The following is a 23316-nucleotide window of genomic DNA, read 5'->3' on the forward strand; positions in this document are numbered from 1 at the left end:
TCTTTTTTTTAATCCAATTATAGTTCTGGTCATCACAACATCACCTGGCAAAAAGTTCCACAGGTTGACTGTGTGTTGTGTGAAGAAATACTTCCTTTTGTTTTAAATCTGCTGCCTATTAATTTCATTGGGTGAGCCATGTTTCTTGTGTTATATGAAGGTGTAAATAACACTTCCTTACACACTTTCTCCACTCCATTCATGAGTTTATAGACCTCTATCATATTTTAGTCATCTCTTTTCCAAGCTAAATAATCCCAATCTTTTAAATCTCTCCTCACTTAGAAGCTAAAAACAATGCCAGGTAAAACAAGAAGAAACTTCAATCTGTGCAAAGAAACCTGCTATCTCCTATTAGCTAACGTATAGTGGCTTTTTCAAGTATAGTGCAGTGCATTCAGCGGTATATATCAGAATTTCAGTTTCAAGGCATTACTCCTAGTTATGTGTCCTTGTAGCACCCTCAGTGATTCCCCTTCCTCCGTGGTTTTACTAGAATTATCCAAACCCTACAAAGCCCAAGTTACTGTGGGCACATGAAACTGGATCCTGCAGTATTTTGTGGAAAGGAGTAGCCAAGAGCACCGCTCGAGCTTGAAGATTCTCATTATATAGAAAAAGAACCCTTATCCTCTTCCCCTTCACAACAGTTGCTCCTCTCCTCCTGCTCCACAAGGATATCATGCTTACCTTGGACATATGCAGGGAATATTGGTGGCCTACTCCCCTCCCACTGAGTTCTTCCTTGAGCTGGATGTGGCTTAACCCTCAAGGATGCATGGAAGACTCCAGTGGGGGGAGTGGTCTTCTGGCGTCCTCAGAATATGCAGGGGAAAAGAAAGGGGACTTGTATTGGATATAGAACTTGGTCTATAGCGTCAACCCAACTATAGAACACATACTCAAACCTGGCATAAGGTTTGCAAAACAAGTGGATTGTATCAGGGGTTTTGAATATCTTTAGGAAAAATTGCACACAGCCCTTATATTGACCACATTTGTTTGTTTTATCACCACTTAGCCATGTTTCTACTGATGCAGTTCTTTCAGACTTTCCTTGCTTATGTGTGTCTGCACCTTCTGATCCTATTGATTTCTCTGAAAAATCAGTGTGAGGTTTGTAAATTGCTTTGTGCCTTTGGAACCCTTGGAATGGCTCTGTTTTCAGGAACATAATAAATGACACTGCTGTACTGAAAAAGCTATTTAAAAGTAATTGTTGGATTTGGTTGATATAGGTCCTGGAATTTCAACATTTCCATCAACAACCCTGGCTACCACAGGTAAAATATTTCATACGATTTTTCTGCTAATAGATTCTTGTCTGTTACTTGACCTGTGCTTAAGCATCAGGTACACAGTGAGGAAAGACTGATAATCACAAATCAGTGTGTGTTCATGATGTAGTGGTAACTTCTAACACTGAGAGATGGAGTAATCCACAGGGTGGGAGGGGGTGTATGTTTTGTTTTGTTTTTCAAATGTGCCTTCCCATATTGGCTATGATCTTAACTAAGTCAGCGGAGGCATGACACAAATCTTGGAAAAAAATTTCAATCATTTTTACTTGAGATGTCACAAAAATAGACTGTTGTGTTGAATACTGAATAGGATTCTTACACACGTTTATTGAGTTAAAAAATAAAGTAAAGCATTTTACAAAAAATTGTATAACTACTACAGATGTTTGATGTGGTGGTGATAGAGAAGAGATAGTCCACAATTTAAAACGACCCCTTCACTCAAACATCATAACTGCATGCCTTCACCATTAACATAAGCCATATGTTCCATATTCAATGTACTAATGCATGCACTAGACATGTCATAAATATGAACTTCTTAACCTCGCTGACAGGTTCCTTGATTTTACCTTCCCTTTTGGTCCAATTCTGAATCTTCTTACTCAAATGGTACAACATGACAGTTGGTAAAATTAGTTTTGTGTGTGGTCCAGTTGACAGGAATCCACCAACATTTGCTTAGACGTTTCATTTGATTGTGACCTCAGCGTTGTAGCTTCATGGATCTGTAACCCACATATGTTAGCATGAGCTACATATAGTGTTATGCAAAGCAATGCCTTTCTGTAGTGACCACTTAATAGGTTTAGTTAATAATGCCACCATTCCTGTCCTAAAACATGCTTTGAGATAGTGGTATAATTTTCATCTGTATCAGTTATTGTGTCCTGCCTCCCCTTGTGGAAGAGTTTGTAAACATCAGGCCTATGTGGTAGTCCAAGATGTCAAGACTATGGGCATGTTTATACTGATGGTGGCAAAGTCGCCACCGCCAGATCGATCTTTCTGGATTGATTGAGCGGTCAGTGTAGACCTACTCAATCAATCAGGAAGTCGACTGAGTAAAACCATCCCCTCAAGTGGTGTAGTGCTGTGTCGAGGGGAACGCAGTTCCCGTCGGCACAGTCCAGTGAAGACACCACGCAGAAGGGAAGCACAACAGTCGACGTGAGTTACGCAAGCTACTCTGTGTAGTTTGCGTAATTCCCGTTGACTGCCGCCGAATCACCAAGTGAGGGTGGACCAGGGGTAAAAATGCAAAGGCCTTGCTTGACTAGACTGAGAATGGGAATAAAGAGTAGACAGCACTTACCCCCCCCAAATAAACCTAGCAAACTTAGGTATTTAAAAATAGTGCACACAGCTAGCCTGTTCAAAGAAGTGTGTGTATTATTAAGCGCAGCCTCCTTTTCTCACAGTCTTTTTAATTTGCTACATTTATTTAATGCATCTGCTCTTAAATTTAGATAGCAAGTACCCTGGAGCAGAGACTCTAACTATATGTTAGCACGGTGCCTAGTACAATAGCCTTGACGTTGGTTGGTTCCACTAGATGCTACTGTGATAATAATCATAAGCACCCCATCAACAAAATGCCTTATCACATAATATTTTTTTAAATAGGACTTGAAACTATATCTTCAACTTCCCTAGACTTCACAAGTCCAGTAACCTCCAAACCTGTTTCCACCACCCAAAGTAAGTATTATTCAGGCTCATTCTTGTCTGAAATGTTTTCTGTATTGTTGCAGGAATTTAATAAAAAAAAGTTAAATACAGACAGACACTAAAAAACTGACATCAATTTTTTGGCAAAAATATGCTTAACTTATGTGTGAAGCATATGTATAATCCTATTTCCCCCTGTGTTACAATCTGGTAGTTTTCAGCGTAGTTGGTCAAATAAAAGGTATTACCTCATCTACCTTGTGTTTCTAATCTGGTAGTTGGCAGTTTAAGAATAAACTGATGTGAAAAATCATGGTTGTGATATAGTAATATGTATTGTGTTTGTTTCAGAAAATATGCACTGGTTTTAGAAAGTGAATTGACCAAAAATACTATGAGTATATATATTTTTATAATTAAAAAGATATTTGAAAATGGGACTATATTACAGAAACTGAAAGCTCAAACCAAGTATTGCAGCGTCAGAGCCTACACGGAGTACTTAGATAAATAAAATATTTACTATGCATGACTCAACTTAGTGATTTCCTTTCTTCCCTCTGTGGCAGTCTTAGTGGGTCTTGCTGAGACTGGAGTTTGCATGGTGAAATATGATTCAACAGGAAACAGAGCTGGGTAAAATTTTTCATGACACTTTTGTTTTGGTTTAAAAAAAAATGCAGATTTAGCTACATCAAAATGAATTTGTGTTAATTTTACCGAACAGTTTAAATAAAAAAAGACTAAAAAATTTTAAAAATTCAAAATATTTCATTTCTACACTTTCAAAATGAAGCATTTTGATTTTTTGTTTGAAATTACTTTTTATTTTAAAATGTCCTTGAATTTTACTTTAAAAAAAACTAAGTTAAAAATGTTCAAAATCAAAACAAAACATTTCATTTCAGGTTGAAAAAACATTTTGTTTAATTCCCCCTTTTTGGAATTGCCAGTGAACCAAAAAAATCTGTTATTCACCCAGCTCTAGTTGAAAGTGTAATGCAGGGTTTTATTCAAACTCCTCTAGAGGGATTAGCTCACAACAAAAGTCCCTGGTACACCTGACAACTCTGACAGTTGCATGAATCAAAAGCAGACTAGGTTCTGAGCCTCTTGCATGTGGTTTGGCTCCAATGGTTCTGAATAGCATGGTCCTTCCTAGAACCAAGTGCCTCTCTAATAATCTAAATACTGCCTTTGTAAGGGTGGTTTCCATTATCAGGCCCAGTTGTCTGTGTCTCCCTCCAGCAGCCTATCTGATCCGGGATTAGGCAGGCATTCTTTCTCCCCTTGCTAGAAACAGGCTGTAGACTTACTGTGACATAATATAATCATGCCCAGATAAAACGAACAACCCCAGAACGTAAAAGATAAATCACATGCTGTGAAGAATAGCAAGCCAAGTGGAATGGAGAAGAGCAACATCATAGGCATGGCTCACAAATGAAAATACATTTGTATATTGCAGTACAGATGATGTGCAGTGTTAGCTGTACAGTTGGCATTGGCCTTCTGTCATCTTAGACTTCAGAGGAGGGCAGACACTATATCTGTGATGGCACTTAGGTACATAAAGCAAAATGTGATTGTTTGTTTTTCTTTTCCGTTTAATTTCTCCTAGTTGTATAAGGCTCCTGTGCATTCAATTTGACCTAGTAGGCTGTTTCCATCATGAGTGTTTATCCTCTTAATGACATTAATTACACTCAAACATTAAAGGTTTTCAGAAGATATCAAGGTACCTAGGCTGTTAGTTGCCTATCCTTTTTTTGTTCCATACCTACCTGTAATATCAAGCTGACTCAGTCTTCCTTAGTTGCTGCAGGAGCTCTTACCTTTGGCTAATTCCACGTCATGGGTCAAGTTCAGCTCTCCAATAGGCTGCACAATTTCTGTGGAAGTCAATAGGAATTGTCTCCACTTTCTGGAGAGATGAATCTAGCCTGAAATATATAAAGGTACCTTTAGCAGCTTTACACACCCAAACATACATGTGATGGCAAAAAAACCCAACCCTTTTGATTCTGGTATTGCAAATATTCTTTAAACTGTGGAGTCTGACTATGCAAATTAGCTTAGTATAACAATACTTAAACAGACATGTAGACAGACATTGGCCTGGGTGGGTGGTGACACTGGAGGAAGAAACTGAATGGCTTAGTATTAACATATATTCTGAGGAGGTAAGAAGGTAGGGCAAAACAAACTGGACAATCAAAACAGGTTCCAAAGACATGGAAATAGTAGCAAGGGGGAGGGGGAGAGATATGACTCTGCAGCTGGATTATGTGGAGGAAAGCAAAGAGTTGCAAAATAAAATGTGTAAACTTGTCTTTCTGATCAACAGAAGTTAGTCAAATAAAAGATATTACCTCAGCCAACCTGGGTCTCAAATAAAATGAAAACCTTCCAGCTTGCCTTTCAGTATGCCAATAAATAAGACTGTTATCCAAATAGGGATTCAGCTACATGTAGGGTGACCAGATGTCCTGACTTTATAGGGACAATCCCGATATTTGGGGCTTTTTCTTATGTAGGCTTCTATTACCTGCCGCCTCCTGTTCCAATTTTTCACACTTGCTATCTGGTCACCTCAGCTACATTACAAATATAAATGAGTCTGCCAGTTTGGTCAGAACATGTTATAACTGGCTCAGGAAACACTGATAAAAAGCTGTGGTATAATCAGGACTTCAGCATGTCTTATCACATGTAAAGAGGGAACAACTGTGTTGTAACTCATTCCCCTGACTCAATTACACTTGCACAATGGACAGGGTCCTTCAGTGTCTGAGTTGACCCAGTGCTCTGCCTAACACTACTTCTTCAACTCTAATAACCCATCCACTTCTTTCCACACCAGTGTCACCGTAAGCTTCTTCAAAATACCTTGTGGGAGGCAGCTGAGTTAGTGAGCAGAGGGTTTGCCCTCTAAATCCTCATTAGTATGAAAATTCTTTGATTTAACTTCTTCTTTCAGAGCACTCTTAATGAAAATCCAGGAGACAGCTGGTGTAAGGGAATTGATACAAACAGAGAATGACTACAAATAGATTGGAAGGCTGGGAGGGGGCAGTATTGAGCTCTTGCAACTGCAGCCTATTCTATGTTTAACTTTCATGTTAATCCCGCACGTGCAGCACCCGGAGACACTTGCGTTTTGAGTGTTGGTGAGACGAAGCTATTACCTTTCTCCAGCTTGCAAACATACTCATATGGCTTAGTGCCATTTTTGCAGAAGCAGACAGGTGTCAGGAAGGAATGACATTTTTAGAAAATCTGAAATAAGCCTGCTGGGCAAATGGAGTTCTGGGAGGATTGTTTGCTATCTGCCTGAGTTTCAATGCCTAATAGTTTAGAGCTGAACCAGCTCTTTATTTAGCATTTTACTTTATTCCTTTCGAACTGTTAAATGAAGAATTGGAACTGGATTTCACAAGAGGGTTCTGAATACTGGCTACCTCAAAACATCATCATGCTAGAGCTGGATAAAACGGGTTTGTTTCATAGGTATTCATGCAAAGAACCCTTTTCCACAGTTTTGATTCACATATGTTTGGCTTCAGGTTTCAATAAGCCCCAAACCTTCAATTAAAACCTCCAAATTTCAACTGATTTTCCCATTGACACCATAAATCAGCCCAGATTTTCTCAAAACTCAGGCAAGGTTCCCTAGAAATTTTCACAAACCTAAGACAGCCTTTCATTAAACTAATTCTGTGTTTTTACTTGGTAACAAAACTCGAAACATTGCTTTGGGTTTTTGTAAAGAAAGTCCCATCCAGTTCTTGGGCACAGTGAATTAATTAAAACTATTGACATTAGACAAAACAGCCATTAATCATCATCCAGTAAGGAGACAGTGAGGAAAGTCTGAGGAATGGTAAGCACAACAATGTTTTCTAGAGCAACTTCTTCAAACTGTTTGTTTTCCAACAGGTCAGTTTGATTCGACCACAGACACACGAAGCTATACCAATGCCACAGACTCCAGTAAGAGTGCAAAAACACAGCGTAAGTAAATGTCACACATCTCTCTGGTTATATTTTTGTTTGTAAGAGTTCATTACATAAAAGATTCTGGATAAAGGACCACTTAGAGCAGCAATGCAAATTTACCCAGCATTGTGCTTCAAATCTGGAGGGACCTGGAAATCATCTCCAGTGTTAGAGAGTTGCTCAATCTCAATTTGCCCATTGAACCGTTGGTCTTTTTTGCTGAGAGTGTCAACACTTGTGGTGATAGATGTGACTGAGTGCCTGGGATGAACCACACTGAGAATGCTACACTCAGCATTCAAACTGCAAGAAAACTGGTGGTTTATTCCATAATTAGATTCACCAAACTAGTAACAAAGAACTTCTGTATCACTACGCTGATTAAGAAGAAGTCAAACACAGCCCCCTTGAGGCATTCCAGCCCTTGGCTTCCATCCAGGCAACCCAATCTAATATAGTCAGAGGTTATTGAAAACATAATTCACCATATGTGAATCCCATAGGATTTTTCTAATCCCAAAGGATCAGACACTTACTCCAGGTCAAAATGTATTTCAGATCTTACCCAAACATCACGCTGTCAGCCAATCCTTAGTAAACTAACTAAGATTTAATAACAAAAGAAGAGAATTATAAATAGTTAATAGATCATACATACAAATGATTGCAAAGACCTTATATCAGGTTTGCAGTGATAGAATAGACTGCAGGGTTGTAAAGTCTCTCTAGTAACTTCCAAAAGATTGGAAGGTCCTCAGTCCATAGTTCAAGATGCTCCTTTTAGTTGTAAATCCACAGTCCAGAGAATTAGAGCAGGAAAGAGGCAAAATGGAAATGTTCCAACCGTGATTTATATCTTCTGCCATGTTCATGGAAATGTACTGTCCCAAACAAAGCCCACAGTGCAGGTGCCTGGAAAGTTGTTGGCCCAAGATGGAGTCCAGGGTCACATGTCCTTATATCACTTGCTGAATCACAAGGGGTGGCCATTGGCTCCTCACGGTCTGAGGCATCCACAGGAAGAGTTATCTGGACAGGATGAGTTTTTTTTCAATGGCCCATTGTGAGCTGAGTGTCCTGGATGGGCAATCAACACATAGCTGAGACAAATCTATCTGGGGGGGGGATGTCACCCAGAAATACAGCACATGTTTTAGATAGAAGTACATAGCCAATATTCATAACTTTAGATACATGCATGATTCGTAACTTCAGATGATACACGCATATAAACAGGATAATCAGACTTAGCAAATTGTAACTTTTCCATTGACAACTCACATGACGTAATTTGTATATTATCTATGGAAACTGTGTAATAGTGGTAACAATGGTAACATAAATGATCATCTTTAATCATATAGCATCACAATAGATTGTAAACACTAAAATATAGATTGGTTCCCTTAATTTAATTTATTTCTCATAGGCCATCAGCTGACAATGGTTTTCAGTAATTAATCAGGTAAAGACTAGTGACCTGCATGCAAACGATTTCCATAGCTCAGGATCATTCCCTTGAGCCGGCCAGTCTCCAAGTGTTAATGTTTTCATAGACTGTAATGTTTGTAAGACGGAGGTGTGAGTGCCTGCCTGACAAGCCATGAGGAGAAATTCCCTCTGGCATGTTGTTCTGTTTGTAATGGTTCACAACAAAACATACTAGGATTAAACAAGCTAATATTGATTGCTCACTCCAAAACTGTTTCTGACACATGTTCCTGAATGTTACTTTGTGTTGTAATGCGAAGTCTGATACTGGATTCAGATGAGATATTCCTGACAGGAATTCCCAATGTGATTTTTTGCTTTCCCCTCCACCAATAGATTTATTTCAACGTGCTTAGAAGAACGTAGCAACTTAGAAAAAAAGACTTATAACAAAAACATATCTCTTGAAATGACCTGGGTGAACAGCTGGTATATGAACCCAAATTTCCCTACCCACTGACTTCAGATTTATGGAATCTAACCTGAACTTATGCAAGTTGCAGCTGGGCAAACTGTTATAAAACAGGTAGCATCACATTGTGCTGCTTGCCATGACTGCTACAAAGTGAAATCGCTAGGCCACAGGCATCCAGAGTTGGAATTGGGTTCGATGATCTTTATAGTTACTACTCACACCTCATGTTTACCTAGTCCTCCACAGCTCCACCTTATGCTTCCCAGCTCAAGCACCTGTGGCTGGTGGCTGTGGACTTAACCAGCATGAAAGAAGGTCTTGTACCACAGCTCTTTCTACTTACATGTGGGAATGTACTTGATAATGTATATATGTATATATAGTATGTATATATAGTATGTATGTATAGTATGTATAGTTTATATATATATATATATATATATATATATATATATATATATATCAAGACACTAAAACTAATATTTCAAAGACTTTCTGTGCAGTGACAAAGAGTACTGAGATGCTACAGTGATGAGTATGGCATGAAAACCTGGACAAAAGAACAGAGAAAGAGTTTCTGAAAAGCTCTGTGGAGTCATTGGTTTAAATCTAGGTCAGGACAACAATGAGTATAAATTGTTTCCATATCTGATATCACTGGTGGCATGCAGAAAATGGGTCACACATCAGTTTACAGTTGACAGGTCTACACATCTCAGAAACCGCCACCGCACGTGACACTAATTGGCACAGTTGTGTCTTAGCAGAGACAGCAAACACTGAAAGAGTCTTGGAGGCTGAACTTCCCTTTCACCACTAACGTTGATCAATGGTTTCATGTCAGGTTTGTAGCTCACTGGCAACCTACTGAAGGGAAGCTGTTTTTGTCTAAGCTGTATGTGTCAGTGCCAATATGAAAGAATTGAGTCTCCAGATCTGTCAGGGCTGGGATTTCCTTCAGCAGCACAATTGAAACTAAAAATGTTTAAAAATAATGTAGGGCATAATGTTAAAATGAGGTCTTTGGGCAGAACTAGAACATGGAAAGAATAGTTACAACATATGAAATGTGTTCATCACTCATGAACTCATTGCTATTCTTTGCTTTGTTTGCCTTCTCTCTGTAGGGAGAGACACCTGAGTGGGATGAAGCCCTAGTGATAAAAGCTTTAGCTAAATAATGGATAAACAAAGCAAAAATGCAGGAAAGTTATATCAGATATTTTCCTTTTTGACTAAGTCTGTTAATCTGCAGTGTGTGGGACATTTTAATAATAATACTTCATTTCTTTCACTCGTGATTTCTTTGGCATACTTAGATGGCAACTCTTCAGGGCATGGAGTGTCTGCTGACTGTTTATGCACAGTGTCTAGCACGAGGCCACAATCCCCGCTGAGTCCTCTTTACATGCTGCCATAATACAAATAGAAAACACTTATATCAATAAATATGTAACGCTGTTCAAGCTGCTATATAGAGAAATTAACATTTCTCAGCAGATGTGTAACTCTGGTTTTTTGTATCATGCTCATCCCCACGGGAATTAAGCACTTGCCATGTTTGGATAAAACAAGAACTGGTGTAAACTTCCATCCAAAACTGGAACTGAATTTTTAAAAAGATTCACAATATTTGATTAACTTATTAAAAAAGTTGTTTCACTTCTCAGTTTTGGTCAGAGCCAAAAGTCATATGTCATGGAAGTCTCGTGTAATGCTAGGGCAATTGTTTTTTCTTTTATCTGTTTAATTATTTGATCTCCAACAAGGTGTTCATGTGGCTCTTGTGAAGTTAACAGCCATATTTTGCCAAATAAGCATTACATAATATAATGGAATTTATATTTGAGTACATTAGGTTTAGGTACCAGTCACTACACCTACATTTTTCTGGCTAGACTGCTATTTTGTTCACGGCCAGAATCCAAGAAAGAGAAAAGGACATAAAATAGCACGACTAAGTCCAGTGTAGCAGTAATGGCTTGTAAAATAACTCCCGAAAATGGATTGTTTTTATATAGGATTGAGTGACTCTACTACTGCAGCCCAACAAAGCAACATGAATACAACCCTCTCCATGGAGAATGTAACCCTGCCACATCGTAAGTGCTGGAGCAGATCTAAAATGGATGCAGTTGTGTGGTTAATTATTTTATCCACTGCTTTGGAAAATGATAAACCTAGGAGGCAGGTACAGAAAGATGATAATAAATCCTAAGACGGTACCAGCCACAAATTTGTGTATCTTGGCTAAACTAGCAAGGGGATGTAACTGCTTACAAGGCAACAACAAGTGATTTTGTAGTTGAGACGTAGTTCTTGGAATCTATTATTGGCTCTGTTGCCAAAGTCACTGTGATTATGGATAAATCACTTGATATTTCTTGGACTCAATTTCTCCATCTGTAGAGCAGGTGAAATGGTTACTTCTCTCCCAGAAGTTCTGTGTGAGTAAAGTCATTGTTTACCGGAGGCTTTTTAAATTTGTGGCTACTTGTATAAAAATTTTTTATATCAAATTTAGATTTTATGTCAAAACTTAAGTTGACTTTGTTCCTTTAAATGAATGTGGGTGGGTACTCAGATTCTGGCAGCTGAGTTTCAGTCCTTTCAGCCTTTCATTAACTATATATGGTTAAGTGACTTCTAAACATCATGCTCAGTAAAATCAAACATATTATTTTCGTTGTGTGTCTATATCTTTTTAGGCAATCTGTCCTCCAGCACAATGGTTGATCCAGATTCATTTACTAAGCTCAATGGCTTTTTATCAACTAGAGGGAATTTAGTTAATGGTAAGCCATTCATTCACTACTCTCTCCTTCATAAATATTTGTTGGTATGCAAGAACTTGAGGGAGTAATCTTTGGAGATTCAGGTAGTTGCACTGGTAATAAAAAAACATTGAATAAACCAGGGCTGGGTATGGAGGTCTAAAGGCAGTTCATATCTTTGCACTGCAGGCAATCACAGATGCTTTTGGCATTCCTATACTGGCCCATATTCAGCAAAAAAGCATACAACTTGTGGGTAGCCACCTGTAATTGAAAGATGGTGCTAATTTGTGAAATGTCATGCATTGCAGTTTTTAACAACACACCTATAGAATTCCACAGAAATATCAGTGCGTTACTGGTGTTTACCCCCACTTTGCTTACTAGTGGACTGACAGCCTGGTTTCTGGGCTAAAATATGATGGATTTATTTCAAATCCATTATGATGTCATACTTTGCATTGTTTGGTGGTAATGTGATAATGTTGAGCTCGTGGTTGTGCTATCACTGGCAGGAATGTCAGAATGTTGTACCCTTGTAACCATCATACAAACCAGTGCTCCAAAACTTTGTAAATGAAAAATTCCATTAAGTTACCAGTACTATTAGTAGCATAGTGAGCAGAGCTATTACTGCTGTTGGGTAAAGGAAAAAAAGAAACGACTGAGTTCAACTAACAGTTGGAGGGCCAGATTGCAAATTTTTCACTCACATTATGTGAGCAGTCCGTCATATGAGTAGTTGAATTGACTCAAATGGACTAGTACTGTGAGCAACTGTTCAACGATGTGAATGAGGAGTTCACTCACTTGCCCAGTAATTAAAAGGGTTTTCCAGCTGCCATCCTTCATAACTTGTACCACAATCAGGTCCAAAATTTTTGCTTCAGATTGTGCTAATGTTGCCTTAAGTTGTTTTGAGCCTTCAGTTAACACAGTAAGACTCAGTATTAAGTTAAAGAGCTAGAGCTTCATTGAATATACATTCACCAGTGCTGGAAGTCTTGTAGAATTAATTAAAATACCCACAACATTCATGAACTGGATTCTCTGAGGCCTATCTCTACTTTATTAACATCATCTTTTCAGGACATAATCTCTACCTAAAAATTATTCAGAATATTTTAACCAGTTGTAATGGGTATGGGGTAAACTTCTTGGAAAACTAGGTCCGATTCCCCAAGTTTGGTGCAAATGTCAACTGTAGCAACATGTTTCTGTCTCATAGCATAACATGTTTACCAGTCGCATAACATGTTTCCCAGTCTCATAACATCTCTAAAACACGATGTAAAAGTGGCCAAACTTTTTCAACTTAAATGCTTAAAAGAAAACACTCAAATCAGGCGTCTGATTTTTCACAAGTGCTGAGTATTTGCAGCTTCAGTTAGCTTCCAATGGAGTTGTAACCTCAGCAGCTATGATAATGAAGCCACTTAATTATGTGCTTAAATTAGGATTTATATGCTTAAATTGATGCACCTAAATTTGAAAATGCTGGCAATCCTACACAGGTTGGGGTTGCTGTATAGATGTGTGTCTGAGGGAGTTGCCTGCCTCTCCTTATAAACCGGAGTTTGAATTATAGCTTTTTCTATGCCTTTTTCAGCCACCATGGTGAATCCGGAGAATGTTCGCTTCTCCTGGCCAGCGGTTGTAGCATCCTTGCTTCTGTGTTGTACTTTTCTAATCATGTTAGGACTCAGAAAATGGTGTCAGTACCAAAAAGAAATGTAAGTATTAGTATCAAAAACGGTGAGGAGAAATAGATATCTTAGTGTGAGTTTCAGTATGAAGTTCAGAAAATATCTTATTTTGTAGATGCATGTGTTCATGGAAAGAAACGAAGAAGTACAGACATAATTGTGTGAAATACATAATTGAAGCTTAATCCCATTCACTGTTAAATATGCTTCAATTTAACATTCCATGTAAGAGAGCTTAGTTCCTTATTCAATGTTCTGGGAAATATAGGGATGGCAAACTAAACCCCTTTAACACACACACTGATTATTCAAAACTTGCAATTAACTGTAGTAAGGTTATATTTATTCTTGGATTGTTAAAATCTTGGGACAGGGGCCTGTAAATCTCTATGCACAGCTGTATATCTTAATTAATGTGTCTTCAGCTATCAGTGCAAGCAGCAGCTTGCTTCCTTATTTATCCAAAGGTTTTGGATTTCACAGCATTTCAAGTTGTAAAAAATGTGTGTTGTACACAGAGGCGGAGGGCTGGGTGCAAGAGAGCTCATATTAATGCCAGAACATGGTTTTGAGTTGTAGAATAGAATATGAAGGTGAAAGAACAGATTCTATGGAAGATTCTCTATGGAATGTAAGAGCAGAATGAGGCCAAAATTCTGTATCTTACCTTTTGTCCTTAAATCTCTTTCCTCTGTCCCTAATATCTTTATATTATTTTTTAATTCTTTAGCTGTTGTGTTTTCAAACACTGGGGTTTTTTTTATTCTAGTATGAACAGACCTCCACCTTTCAAGCCACCACCACCTCCAATAAAGTACACATCCATGCTAGAATCGGATGGAACTACTTCATCCTGCCATGAACTGGAAAACTTGGCGTATTCCTGAACCATCTTGTAACTGTTTAAGCCTTTTAAAAACGTAGATGGCCGGAGTTCAGTGTTAATGATCCATGTTCAAATTCAGACTTCTAAACTGACAATGCCAGAAGCAAAGCATTCTTTCTCATCGATTCATCTGACAGACAGAAGTCTAACTGCAGCCTGTTGGAGATTACAGGTGCTCAGCTTGAACTGGGTGGTCAGATGGGAATTTGCTCTCTTAATAATGGGAGTAGATTAGTGCACGTGTCACTTCATTCATCTGCCTAGAAAAAACATTGAAGCATTTTGTTTTAGTATGCCTATAATGATGATCGCTTTAAGCATATGTCAGACATAATTACTCACAGTCTTGGTAAAACTTTGATAAGATGCAAGCTTTGTAACACATGCATGAACAGGTTCTTGGGTTTCTTTTTTTAAACTATAATCGTTCTTACTATACAAATACTGATATATGGTGAGCTTAGTTAATGTTAAGCCTAAAGAGCAAGAACATTAATTCGTTGTAGGGCAGTAGTGCACGTATATCATCACTGAAATCCAACGTGGACTCATTTGGAAAGGCTGAAGGGAGAGGAGGCTGCTGTTTCCTTCTTACATGATCTGCTATGAAGACATGGCAGCATATCTTGAAGCTGCCAGACCAAGGAGGCTATCTAGTGAGCCATCTTGAATGGGAGACCTAAGGACTGAAATAATAATAATAATAATAATCCAAGGGGATTATGATAGAAACAGTGACTGATTCCAGGGACAATAGCTGTTGAAAATAACAATTGTTGAAAGGTAAAAATATTTCATGAAGCATTTTTATACATCAAATATATTGATCTCAGTAGATACAAAAGGAACACGGTTCTTCGTTTTTCACTCTTCAGTTCTAAACGTGAGCAGGGAGAATCCTGCTAAGAAGTGCATGTAACTCTTTATCTCTTTCTGTATTTGATTAAACATATTTTAATATTGAAAACATTGAAATATTGAAATTTTCAGAGATGTAAGAACTCAGGCTTCAGCTGGGAGCAGTACAATCACTGTAAGAAAATACCATCATGATAAAGTGTGTGTTTCACAAGGAGCCAAATTCAGACATTTTACAGTTGAAAATGAGGTGCTGATTTAGTGATGGGATATGCAATACTTTCTGAAATAGAAGTGGAAGATGATGAGTGTCATGGAGTTTACAAATGTTGTATTCCTCATAGCTTTAAATGAATGCTTATTTGACAGGAAATAGAAATTAAGAGACTGCTCCTTTTAAAATCCTCAGACATAAGAGTAACTATTGTGTTCTTAATTATGAACATATGCATGATTCTATCCATTTTTAGTTAAATATCTGAAGTTTATAGTAAGCACTTTTCTTCACAGAGAACTTTACAAACTTTACATGCACAGAATAGGGATCACCTTTTCCACCACTGAAATGCATCTAAATCTAATGTAAAATGTAGCAGATGGTTGAGTGCACAGAACCATTTACTCAACAATTCAAGACAAAAAATGAAGAAAAATATCACATCCACTTAAACTCCAGGGAAACTATAGAAAGGCAAATAGTAACCCACATTGGAATTTAATTGAGACACTGCTACAAGCTTAGTAAAAAAAAATAGTAAGGAATCTTCAATGGCTGGAAGTGATTACTACCTTGATTTTAATAAATGAGCTAAAAGATGTTAACTCCAGGACTTAGAGGGAAGAATACCATCTTTGTAACGAACATCAAGATTTCTGGCAACACCTGGGTTTTCCTTCGAGGTTTTTGACCTAAACCTAACTATTCCTAACTGCTATGTAGAAGAGTTTCCCGGTGATCTAAATCTGCTTAGCAATATCCGTAGTGGACTTCATGCAGTTTTCTGCTCTTCTCTCCTCCCTGGTAAAAGGAGGCTCTGCTTGAGGAGTAATTGTAGTTTTAATCATCATTTTGCCATTTGTAGAGGAAATGCTTCCTCAAAGGCATGGGGTCTGTCAGTGTGGCTTGAAAGTGGTCAGATTCTGGTTTAGACAATCCTTTGATGTAGCTGGTTTCACAGCCAAACTCCTTAAACCAAGGACGCTCTGCCTTGCATGTTACCCTGTGCAACTTCTTTTTTTTTTGTATTTGACTTGAAGTTGGAAAAGAATTATGTGGGTGTAATGCCCCTTCCATAATGCACCAGAAGATGGCTCCATAGCCATAAATTTAATTCTCTGGTAAGTACAGTCATAACAATAAAATGATGAACATCCTTACTAAAATTTTGTTGGACAGAGGTGAAATAATTATTGAAAAGATATTGATGAGTGTGAAAAACATTTGATGCAAAACTTGCTTCAAAAGCCAGATAAATATGTCCTCCATTTTTAAGAAATAAAAGATTTTTTTTTAAATTTATTTTTCTAGAGTCTCATTTCTTGCACTATATAATGTGTTTCTCCAATACAGATTAGTGAGAGAGAAGGCAACCACAAATGTCAGCTATTCACTTCATAATTCAAGACATGGTTTCCAAGTAAGATCAGTCACTCAGCTCATTGTGTATAAACATTTTATTCTAGCCCAATACCACGTCTTGAAAGAGAACTCGGGGACTGGATGGCTCAGGAGGTCAGCTCTGGGATTTATAGATTTCACCTCTAGTTACAGTTGTCACTTCAGATTTGGCTGACCAACTCATCAGTGGCCAATGTGAAATGTGCTGGGTGGACTCACTCCACTAGATGAAAAAGTATCCACATCACCAAAGCCATCCCAGAACTGAAATGTCATCAGTCAGAACTGAGAGAGGTAAAGAGTAAATGGGCATTGATACTGAAGCATCTTCTTGATGCTGTAAGTGGTCCATTCCTGACATCACATTTGAAGCATTTGGGCAAGTGGCAACATAGTAGGTACATGCGTTGCCATTGCCCTTGGTCTACCAGCTAACTCCTCTGGTCTTTATTTTACTGCAACAAAAAACCTTTGTGACAGATGGTTTTTCTTTTTCTCACCATCAGCACAACCGAGCAGCATGGATAGCAGGAAGGAAGGGCTCGTGGTTTCTCTCCCCTTCAGGAGAACACAAAAGAGCGCACTCAGGAGGAGGGAGATGCTCATAGTCACCAATCATATTAGGAATACTTTTTGCGGGGAGGAGAAAGGAAGTATCTTATTGCCAGCCACATCACTTACTCTGGGCATCATGTGCTTACAGTCAGTGGGATTTGTGACTATTCCAATTTATGCAACTATGAGTTGGCATTTCTAGGATTAAGCCTTGTTTACCTAGTGTTTGTAAACAGCTACATGATTGTCAGATGGAAGGTGCTACATAAGTGCAAAGTATTTATAATACTTATATTATACAATTATACTGCTTGGCAAAATCTTGGAATTAGTAGGACAAAAGCATTTTTATAAAAAAAAAAAAAAAAAAAAAAAACTAAAATGAGTGCAGTTTGAAAAAGAAATATGTTTTAAAACACAATCTATACAGCAAAGACAGTGATAATTAGATTTGGCAATTTGCTACTTTTATTTGTCTGTATTTACTATTATACATATATGATTTAGATGCATTTCAGTCATGCCTTATATATTGTCCTTCCAAAAAAATCTATACCATATAGATTTAAGATCACTGTACTTAGAAGCCACACAGCTAGGTGTTATGTTAATGTATTTGTTTACTTCCTTCCAAAGGAATAAAAAAAAGTTGAATGTTTGAAGAATGGAAAAAGACAAGAATCTCTGTTTAGCTAAAGACAATAAAGACAAGTGCAAAGTAGTTAATTTAGGAAGGAAAAATCAAACGCTCAACTACAAAGTCAGGAATAACTGACTAGGTGGGAGTACTGCTGAAAAGGATCTGAGGGTTACAGGGAATTACAAATATGAGTCAACAATGTGATGCAGTTGTGAAAAAGGCTAATATCACTTTGGGGTGCATTAGCAGGAGCGTCTTACATAAGATACAGAAAGTAATTGTCCTACTCTACTCAACATTGGTGAGGCCTCAGATGTGTCCAATTCTGGGTGCCGCACTTTAGGAAAGATGTGGACAAATGGGAGAGAGTCCAGAGGAGAGCAACAAAAATGATAAAAGTTTTAGAAAACTGACCTGTGAGGAGAGCTTTTAAAAATAGGCATGTTTAGTCTTGAGAAAAGAAGACTGAAGGGGGACCTGATATGTCTTCAAATACGTTAAGAGCTGTTATAAGGAGGACTGTGATTAATTGTTCTCCATGTCCACTGAAGGCAGGACAAAAAGTAATGGGCTTAATCTACAGGGAAATTTCAGTTAGATATTAGGAATAACTTTCTACTTATAAGGATAACTTAGCACTAGACTAAGCTTTCAAGGAAGGTTGTGAAAGCCCCAGCATTGGAGGTTTTTTAAGAACAGGTGGGACAAATGCCTGTCAGAGATGGTCTAGGTTTACTTGTTCCTGCCTCAACTCAGGGGGCTGAACTTCATGACGTCTCGAGGTCCCACAGTCCTACATTTCTATGATTCCACGATGGTTCTATCTTCAGTATTTAGGGCCTCATCCAGCATCCACTAAAGCCAATAGGAGTCTTTCCAGACTTTTAATGGAGTTCAACTGGACCTTCATTAGAGTTGCCACTGCCATTGTATCTCATTGCTGTGCTTATCAAGACTACTGTCTATTCTAGTTATTTTTTTTCCTGATCTCATTATATTACTGGAAGCCAGCAGTGGGGAAGCCTTTCAGCCTTCTGTCACGTAGAGCACACAAAAAATATATTTCCCAATCGTTTCAGTTGTTTCCACAGATCAGATAGGGGCTTTTGTATGAGACAGCTGTGAGCTTACAGGGCAATCTGGGTATTGGTGTAATGCAAATGATTCCACCAAGTGTTAATCCTTTTTGAATACCTTCTGCATCACTCTAAATGTATATGCCTCTCTACTGGCATTCAGTGTGGCTTCTAAAAGGCACCTTTTTGTACTGTAGGTAAATTAGACTTGGATTGTTCATTTAAAAAGCACATTCATTATTTGCACCATATTCTCTGTCTTGTAAGTCACTTAAACTTGTGTTTTTTCCCAGGCTGCCTGGAAGCAGATTGTGGGAGCATACAGATTGGTTGAGAATCTCAGAGTTGGATTAATAAGTGTACTGTTTGCTGCTAATTGGCATTATCTCCTGGAAAAATAGCTCATCTTAATACAGATCTAGAAAGTAACTTTCTATTTTAGCTACAATTCTCTTGTTCCAACAATGTCTTTAAGCCTTTGTTTAGAAGTCACTTTTGCTAAATAAATTCTAAAGAGTACATCGTACTGGATCTCTTATGAAGCCTCTTCCAGAATTTAAGCCTTCATTTATCAGAGCAAGCAAACAAACATTAGGAAGAGCCACATGTACTGAAAACCAAAGGAGGAGGCGCATTGAAAAGAGAAATCAAACTGGTGTTTAACTTAAATATTTTTCCTGAATAATGTGGACTGATTCACTCATTGAGTTTCATGACTCCAGTGAGCCTTATGGGCAGTGATCTGAGGACAGGTTTGGCTATGAGTTCTGCAGAGGAAAGTTACTTGCTTAATCCTGTAGAGATGTATTCTAATACAGTTTTTAAAAAATTGTGCAGTACTTAAAATGACTCCTTTAGGGACTGATCCAAAGTCTCTGAAAGTCAATGGCAATCTTTGTTGATTTAAAGGACATAGGATTTGTGATTAAGGGCCTAATCCTTCATCTGGTGCCTCTCTCTGGTTGTTGATTCTCTGAGGCAGATTAACCCTAATAAGATTTTAACCAGTGGAAAAAAATCCTCTGTGTCTTGTCGGTTTCCTGATTTTCAAATAGGAGTTTTTCCTTCATGCAAACTGATCACTGCATCAAACATAACTGGAAACATTCTCATCTGGTGTAAATAAAGTATTTAAAGGGTCAACGCTGTCATGTAGTTGAGTCCCAGACATTAGGTTTTGGTTGAAAGAAAGGAAAAATAAAGGATGTATACTTAATTCAACGAAATAAATAGAAGTGGAGAGCATGAATGCAAAAAAAAAAAAAGTGCCAATACAAAAAAACAAGATTATTAGTGACAGTTGCCTTTGCAAATAATTAAGTTTCTGTGATTGTCATTGTATTTTTCTGCTTTGATATGTAACAGGGACTGACCACAGTAACTTGGTCTACTGTATTTGAAGAACCAATATTTTTAAAAAATGAAATGGTGTTGGCTATGCATTATGAAGGAGTATCTGATATTCCTAAAAGCTAAATAATTCCATTGCCCTCAGTGATGAGAATGGTAATGAACAATTCAGAAGAGTTCAAATACGCTTACATGAAATGCTGAATCCTGCTTTTTTTTTCTTCTCAAGGGTAGCAGTGTCCTTTTAAAACACTGGGATGATGCAGAAGCCAGCTGAATAATCATTTTGATCTATTATCTGATGATAAATCCATGTAAAGATTTGGAATGTACATGGCACTGTACATTTAAGATTAACATGTAAAATCTTGAAAAACTTTGACTGAAATCCTAATTAGAAGCTATTCATCTCATTGAGTAATGGGATGTGTGTTATAATGTTCATGTGATAGAAAACCATGGTTGCAGGAGCTCTTCCACTATAAACCCCTCTTTTCAGTAGCTCATAGATTTTGAATTTTTCACACTTTTGGCTTAAATTTTTCATACTTAGTGTCAACCTGGGGGTGCATTTTACTTTACTTTATTTTTTTTTATTTGTAAAAACTTGAATACAAACCATTCACTTTTCTTTGTTAGGCAATGGTAAAAGATGTACATTACCCTTAATCTGAAATAGCCACAATCTGATGGAATGGAGATTGAAGCTTTTAAGTTGCCCAACTGGCTGGTGATATTGAGTTGTACTGCTGCCCTTTGAGGGCACTAACTTATGTCAAGGGTAGCAAGCTCAGTGGAGATAGGTATCCTCTTTTAGCTTTTATCTTAAATTCCAGAACTAAGGCCCTGATAATCTGTGGCAAACTGCATATGAATTCTATCAGGAGGTCACTCTGGTTTCTGTTGTACAGTGCAGTTGAACAGAAAACCCATGGCAGCTACAGAAAAAAGAAAAAATACAGGTTTTTACAGAACTTTCTACAAAAATGGCTAGTACAAATCAGTACACTATCCTTAGGAATGTTTGTTTAGGCCTCAAACACTTAAACATGAGCTTAACTTTAAGCACTTGAGTCTTGTCTACACTACAAAGATAAGTTGACATTAGGTCAACTTATAGCGACTGCAGTAATTATAGCGGTGGCTGATGTTCACACTACCCTACTTGGATCAGTGGTGCGCATCCTCATCAGGAGCACTTCCACTGACCTAAGAAGGGCAGTGTGTGAGCTGAAAGCCCCGTCTCCCAACTCTTCTGGCAGTTCCCTGGTGGGATCCCAGCTGCCCCAGAGGCTCCTGGGCCCTTCCCCCTTGTTTCCTGCCAAGAGCCAGAGGAAGCCACCTGGAGCTTCCTCTTTTCCCCTTCCCCCACTTCCTGCCCAGTAGTTATGCTGGCATAATTCCATAGTGTATTGTAGACTCAGCCTTTACTGACGGAAGGGGTTTTTCTTTTGGTGTAGGAGCACCACCTCCCATATCTATGGTAGCTGGGTCTACAGAAGCATTCTTTCCATAAACCTAGCTGTGTTTATACTGGGGGTTATGTTGACAAAGCTATCTTGGTATGGGGTATGGATTTTCCACACCCTAATTAATGTAACTATGTTGACCTAAATTATAAAGTGTAGACTAGGCCTAGGAAGTTCACAAATTGTATTACAGACGGTGCTTGATCACCCAGTTAGAGACTTTTGGCTTGTTCTACATTTAAAAGTCCACACCCTAGACTGATGTAGCTATGTCAATGGAAGAATGTCATTTTGGGGCGGTGGTGTTCCTACACCATTGGAAAACCCCCGTCAATCAGTGTAGGCTAGGTCTATTCTGCTATGTCTACTCTACAGAATAATACCAGCATAACTACAGTGACATAGCTCTGCTGCTATAGTCTCCATAGTTTAGATGTATTCTTAGAGCCAAATACAAAGGTGAAGTGCTATAGTAAGTTACACATTAAGGAGTGAACATAGGTTAGTAATCTTGCAGCCTGAACAAGTGGTAGGGGCAGGATGTTGCAAGAAGTGCCCCAGACTATGCATGTGTAAGATAAAATGAAGGAGCTATCTTACTCTTTAGCCTATTATGTTAGTTGTCCTTTACTCTGCCTTGGTGTGGAAATTGCGCTAGTTTCTACTCAAATGTACCAACTAGCTGGCAGATGGGGTTGTGGTTTCCAACTTGAGGAGAAATATCTGTGCTAGCTCTAATCAAGCTAGCACACTAAAAATAGTGTATGCACGGCAGCGTAAGGCGCTAGCCACATGTCTGCATACTGATCTGAGACCCTAGGCATGTACTCAGGGCAGCCAGCTCCTCCTGCTGCTTGCACTGCTGCAGCTACCCTCTATTTTTAGCATGCCAGCATGGGTATTTCTCCTTGAGCTGGGAATTACACCCCCCAGCTCGAAATGTAGATTTTCCCTTAAATTTTACTTTGTATCTTAATGTCTGTGGACAAGAAGGCACAGTAAATTGACAACTGCAATCTTACCTTTCACATTTCCTGGTATTCGAATGCTTAACTACACAACCTTAATGCAGCAGTAATGCAAGGACTAATTTTGCAGTCATTTTGCTGTGTGCTGGGGTAACTCCACTGAATGGAATTACAAGGGTGAGTAAAAGCTGATTCAGGGCCATGGCTTTTTTATGGATACAGATGGAATCCAGTGTGTGTGTTCATATGCACACACACACACAACAGGTGTACTGTATGAACAAGCATACAAGAGGCCGTAATGTGATAATTGCAAGCCTAGGGGGCCTGCAAAAGTTCACAGCTGGCTCAGTGGATTTTAAATTTCATGCCAATGCAAATGTAGAATTCCCATATGGTGCCAGGCAGGATGAGATTACATCTGACCCTCTGCTGATATTCTCCTGACTTGATCACCACTCCCTTTTCTGCCCTCCTCATGCCCAGATACTGATGGATTTTATTTCAGTTCTGTTACTGGGTCTGTGCAAAAGAGGAAC

General features: G+C 38.4%; 1 protein-coding gene across 2 annotated transcripts in view; it reads left to right on the plus strand.

Annotated features, from left to right (window-relative positions):
• The window catches only part of CD96 (CD96 molecule), a 37699-nt gene extending 21108 nt beyond the window's left edge, over positions 1-16591 (plus strand). The window contains exons 9-15 of one of the 2 annotated variants that reach the window (XM_067546394.1): positions 1239-1283; positions 2928-3002; positions 6912-6986; positions 10899-10979; positions 11586-11672; positions 13261-13384; positions 14127-16591. In XM_067546394.1, coding sequence (XP_067402495.1) covers positions 1239-1283; positions 2928-3002; positions 6912-6986; positions 10899-10979; positions 11586-11672; positions 13261-13384; positions 14127-14244 — 605 coding nt within the window. In that variant the 3' untranslated portion in view covers positions 14245-16591. The remainder of the gene's footprint in view (positions 1-1238; positions 1284-2927; positions 3003-6911; positions 6987-10898; positions 10980-11585; positions 11673-13260; positions 13385-14126) is intronic. The other variant, XM_067546395.1, reaches the window with a different exon arrangement.
• Positions 16592-23316: the final 6725 nt, after the last annotated feature.

This window comes from Emydura macquarii, unplaced genomic scaffold (assembly GCF_026122565.2).
Source record: "Emydura macquarii macquarii isolate MOO-44397 ecotype Brisbane River unplaced genomic scaffold, CSIRO-AGI_Emac_v2 contig_1119, whole genome shotgun sequence".
NCBI classification, from domain to species: Eukaryota; Metazoa; Chordata; order Testudines; family Chelidae; genus Emydura; species Emydura macquarii.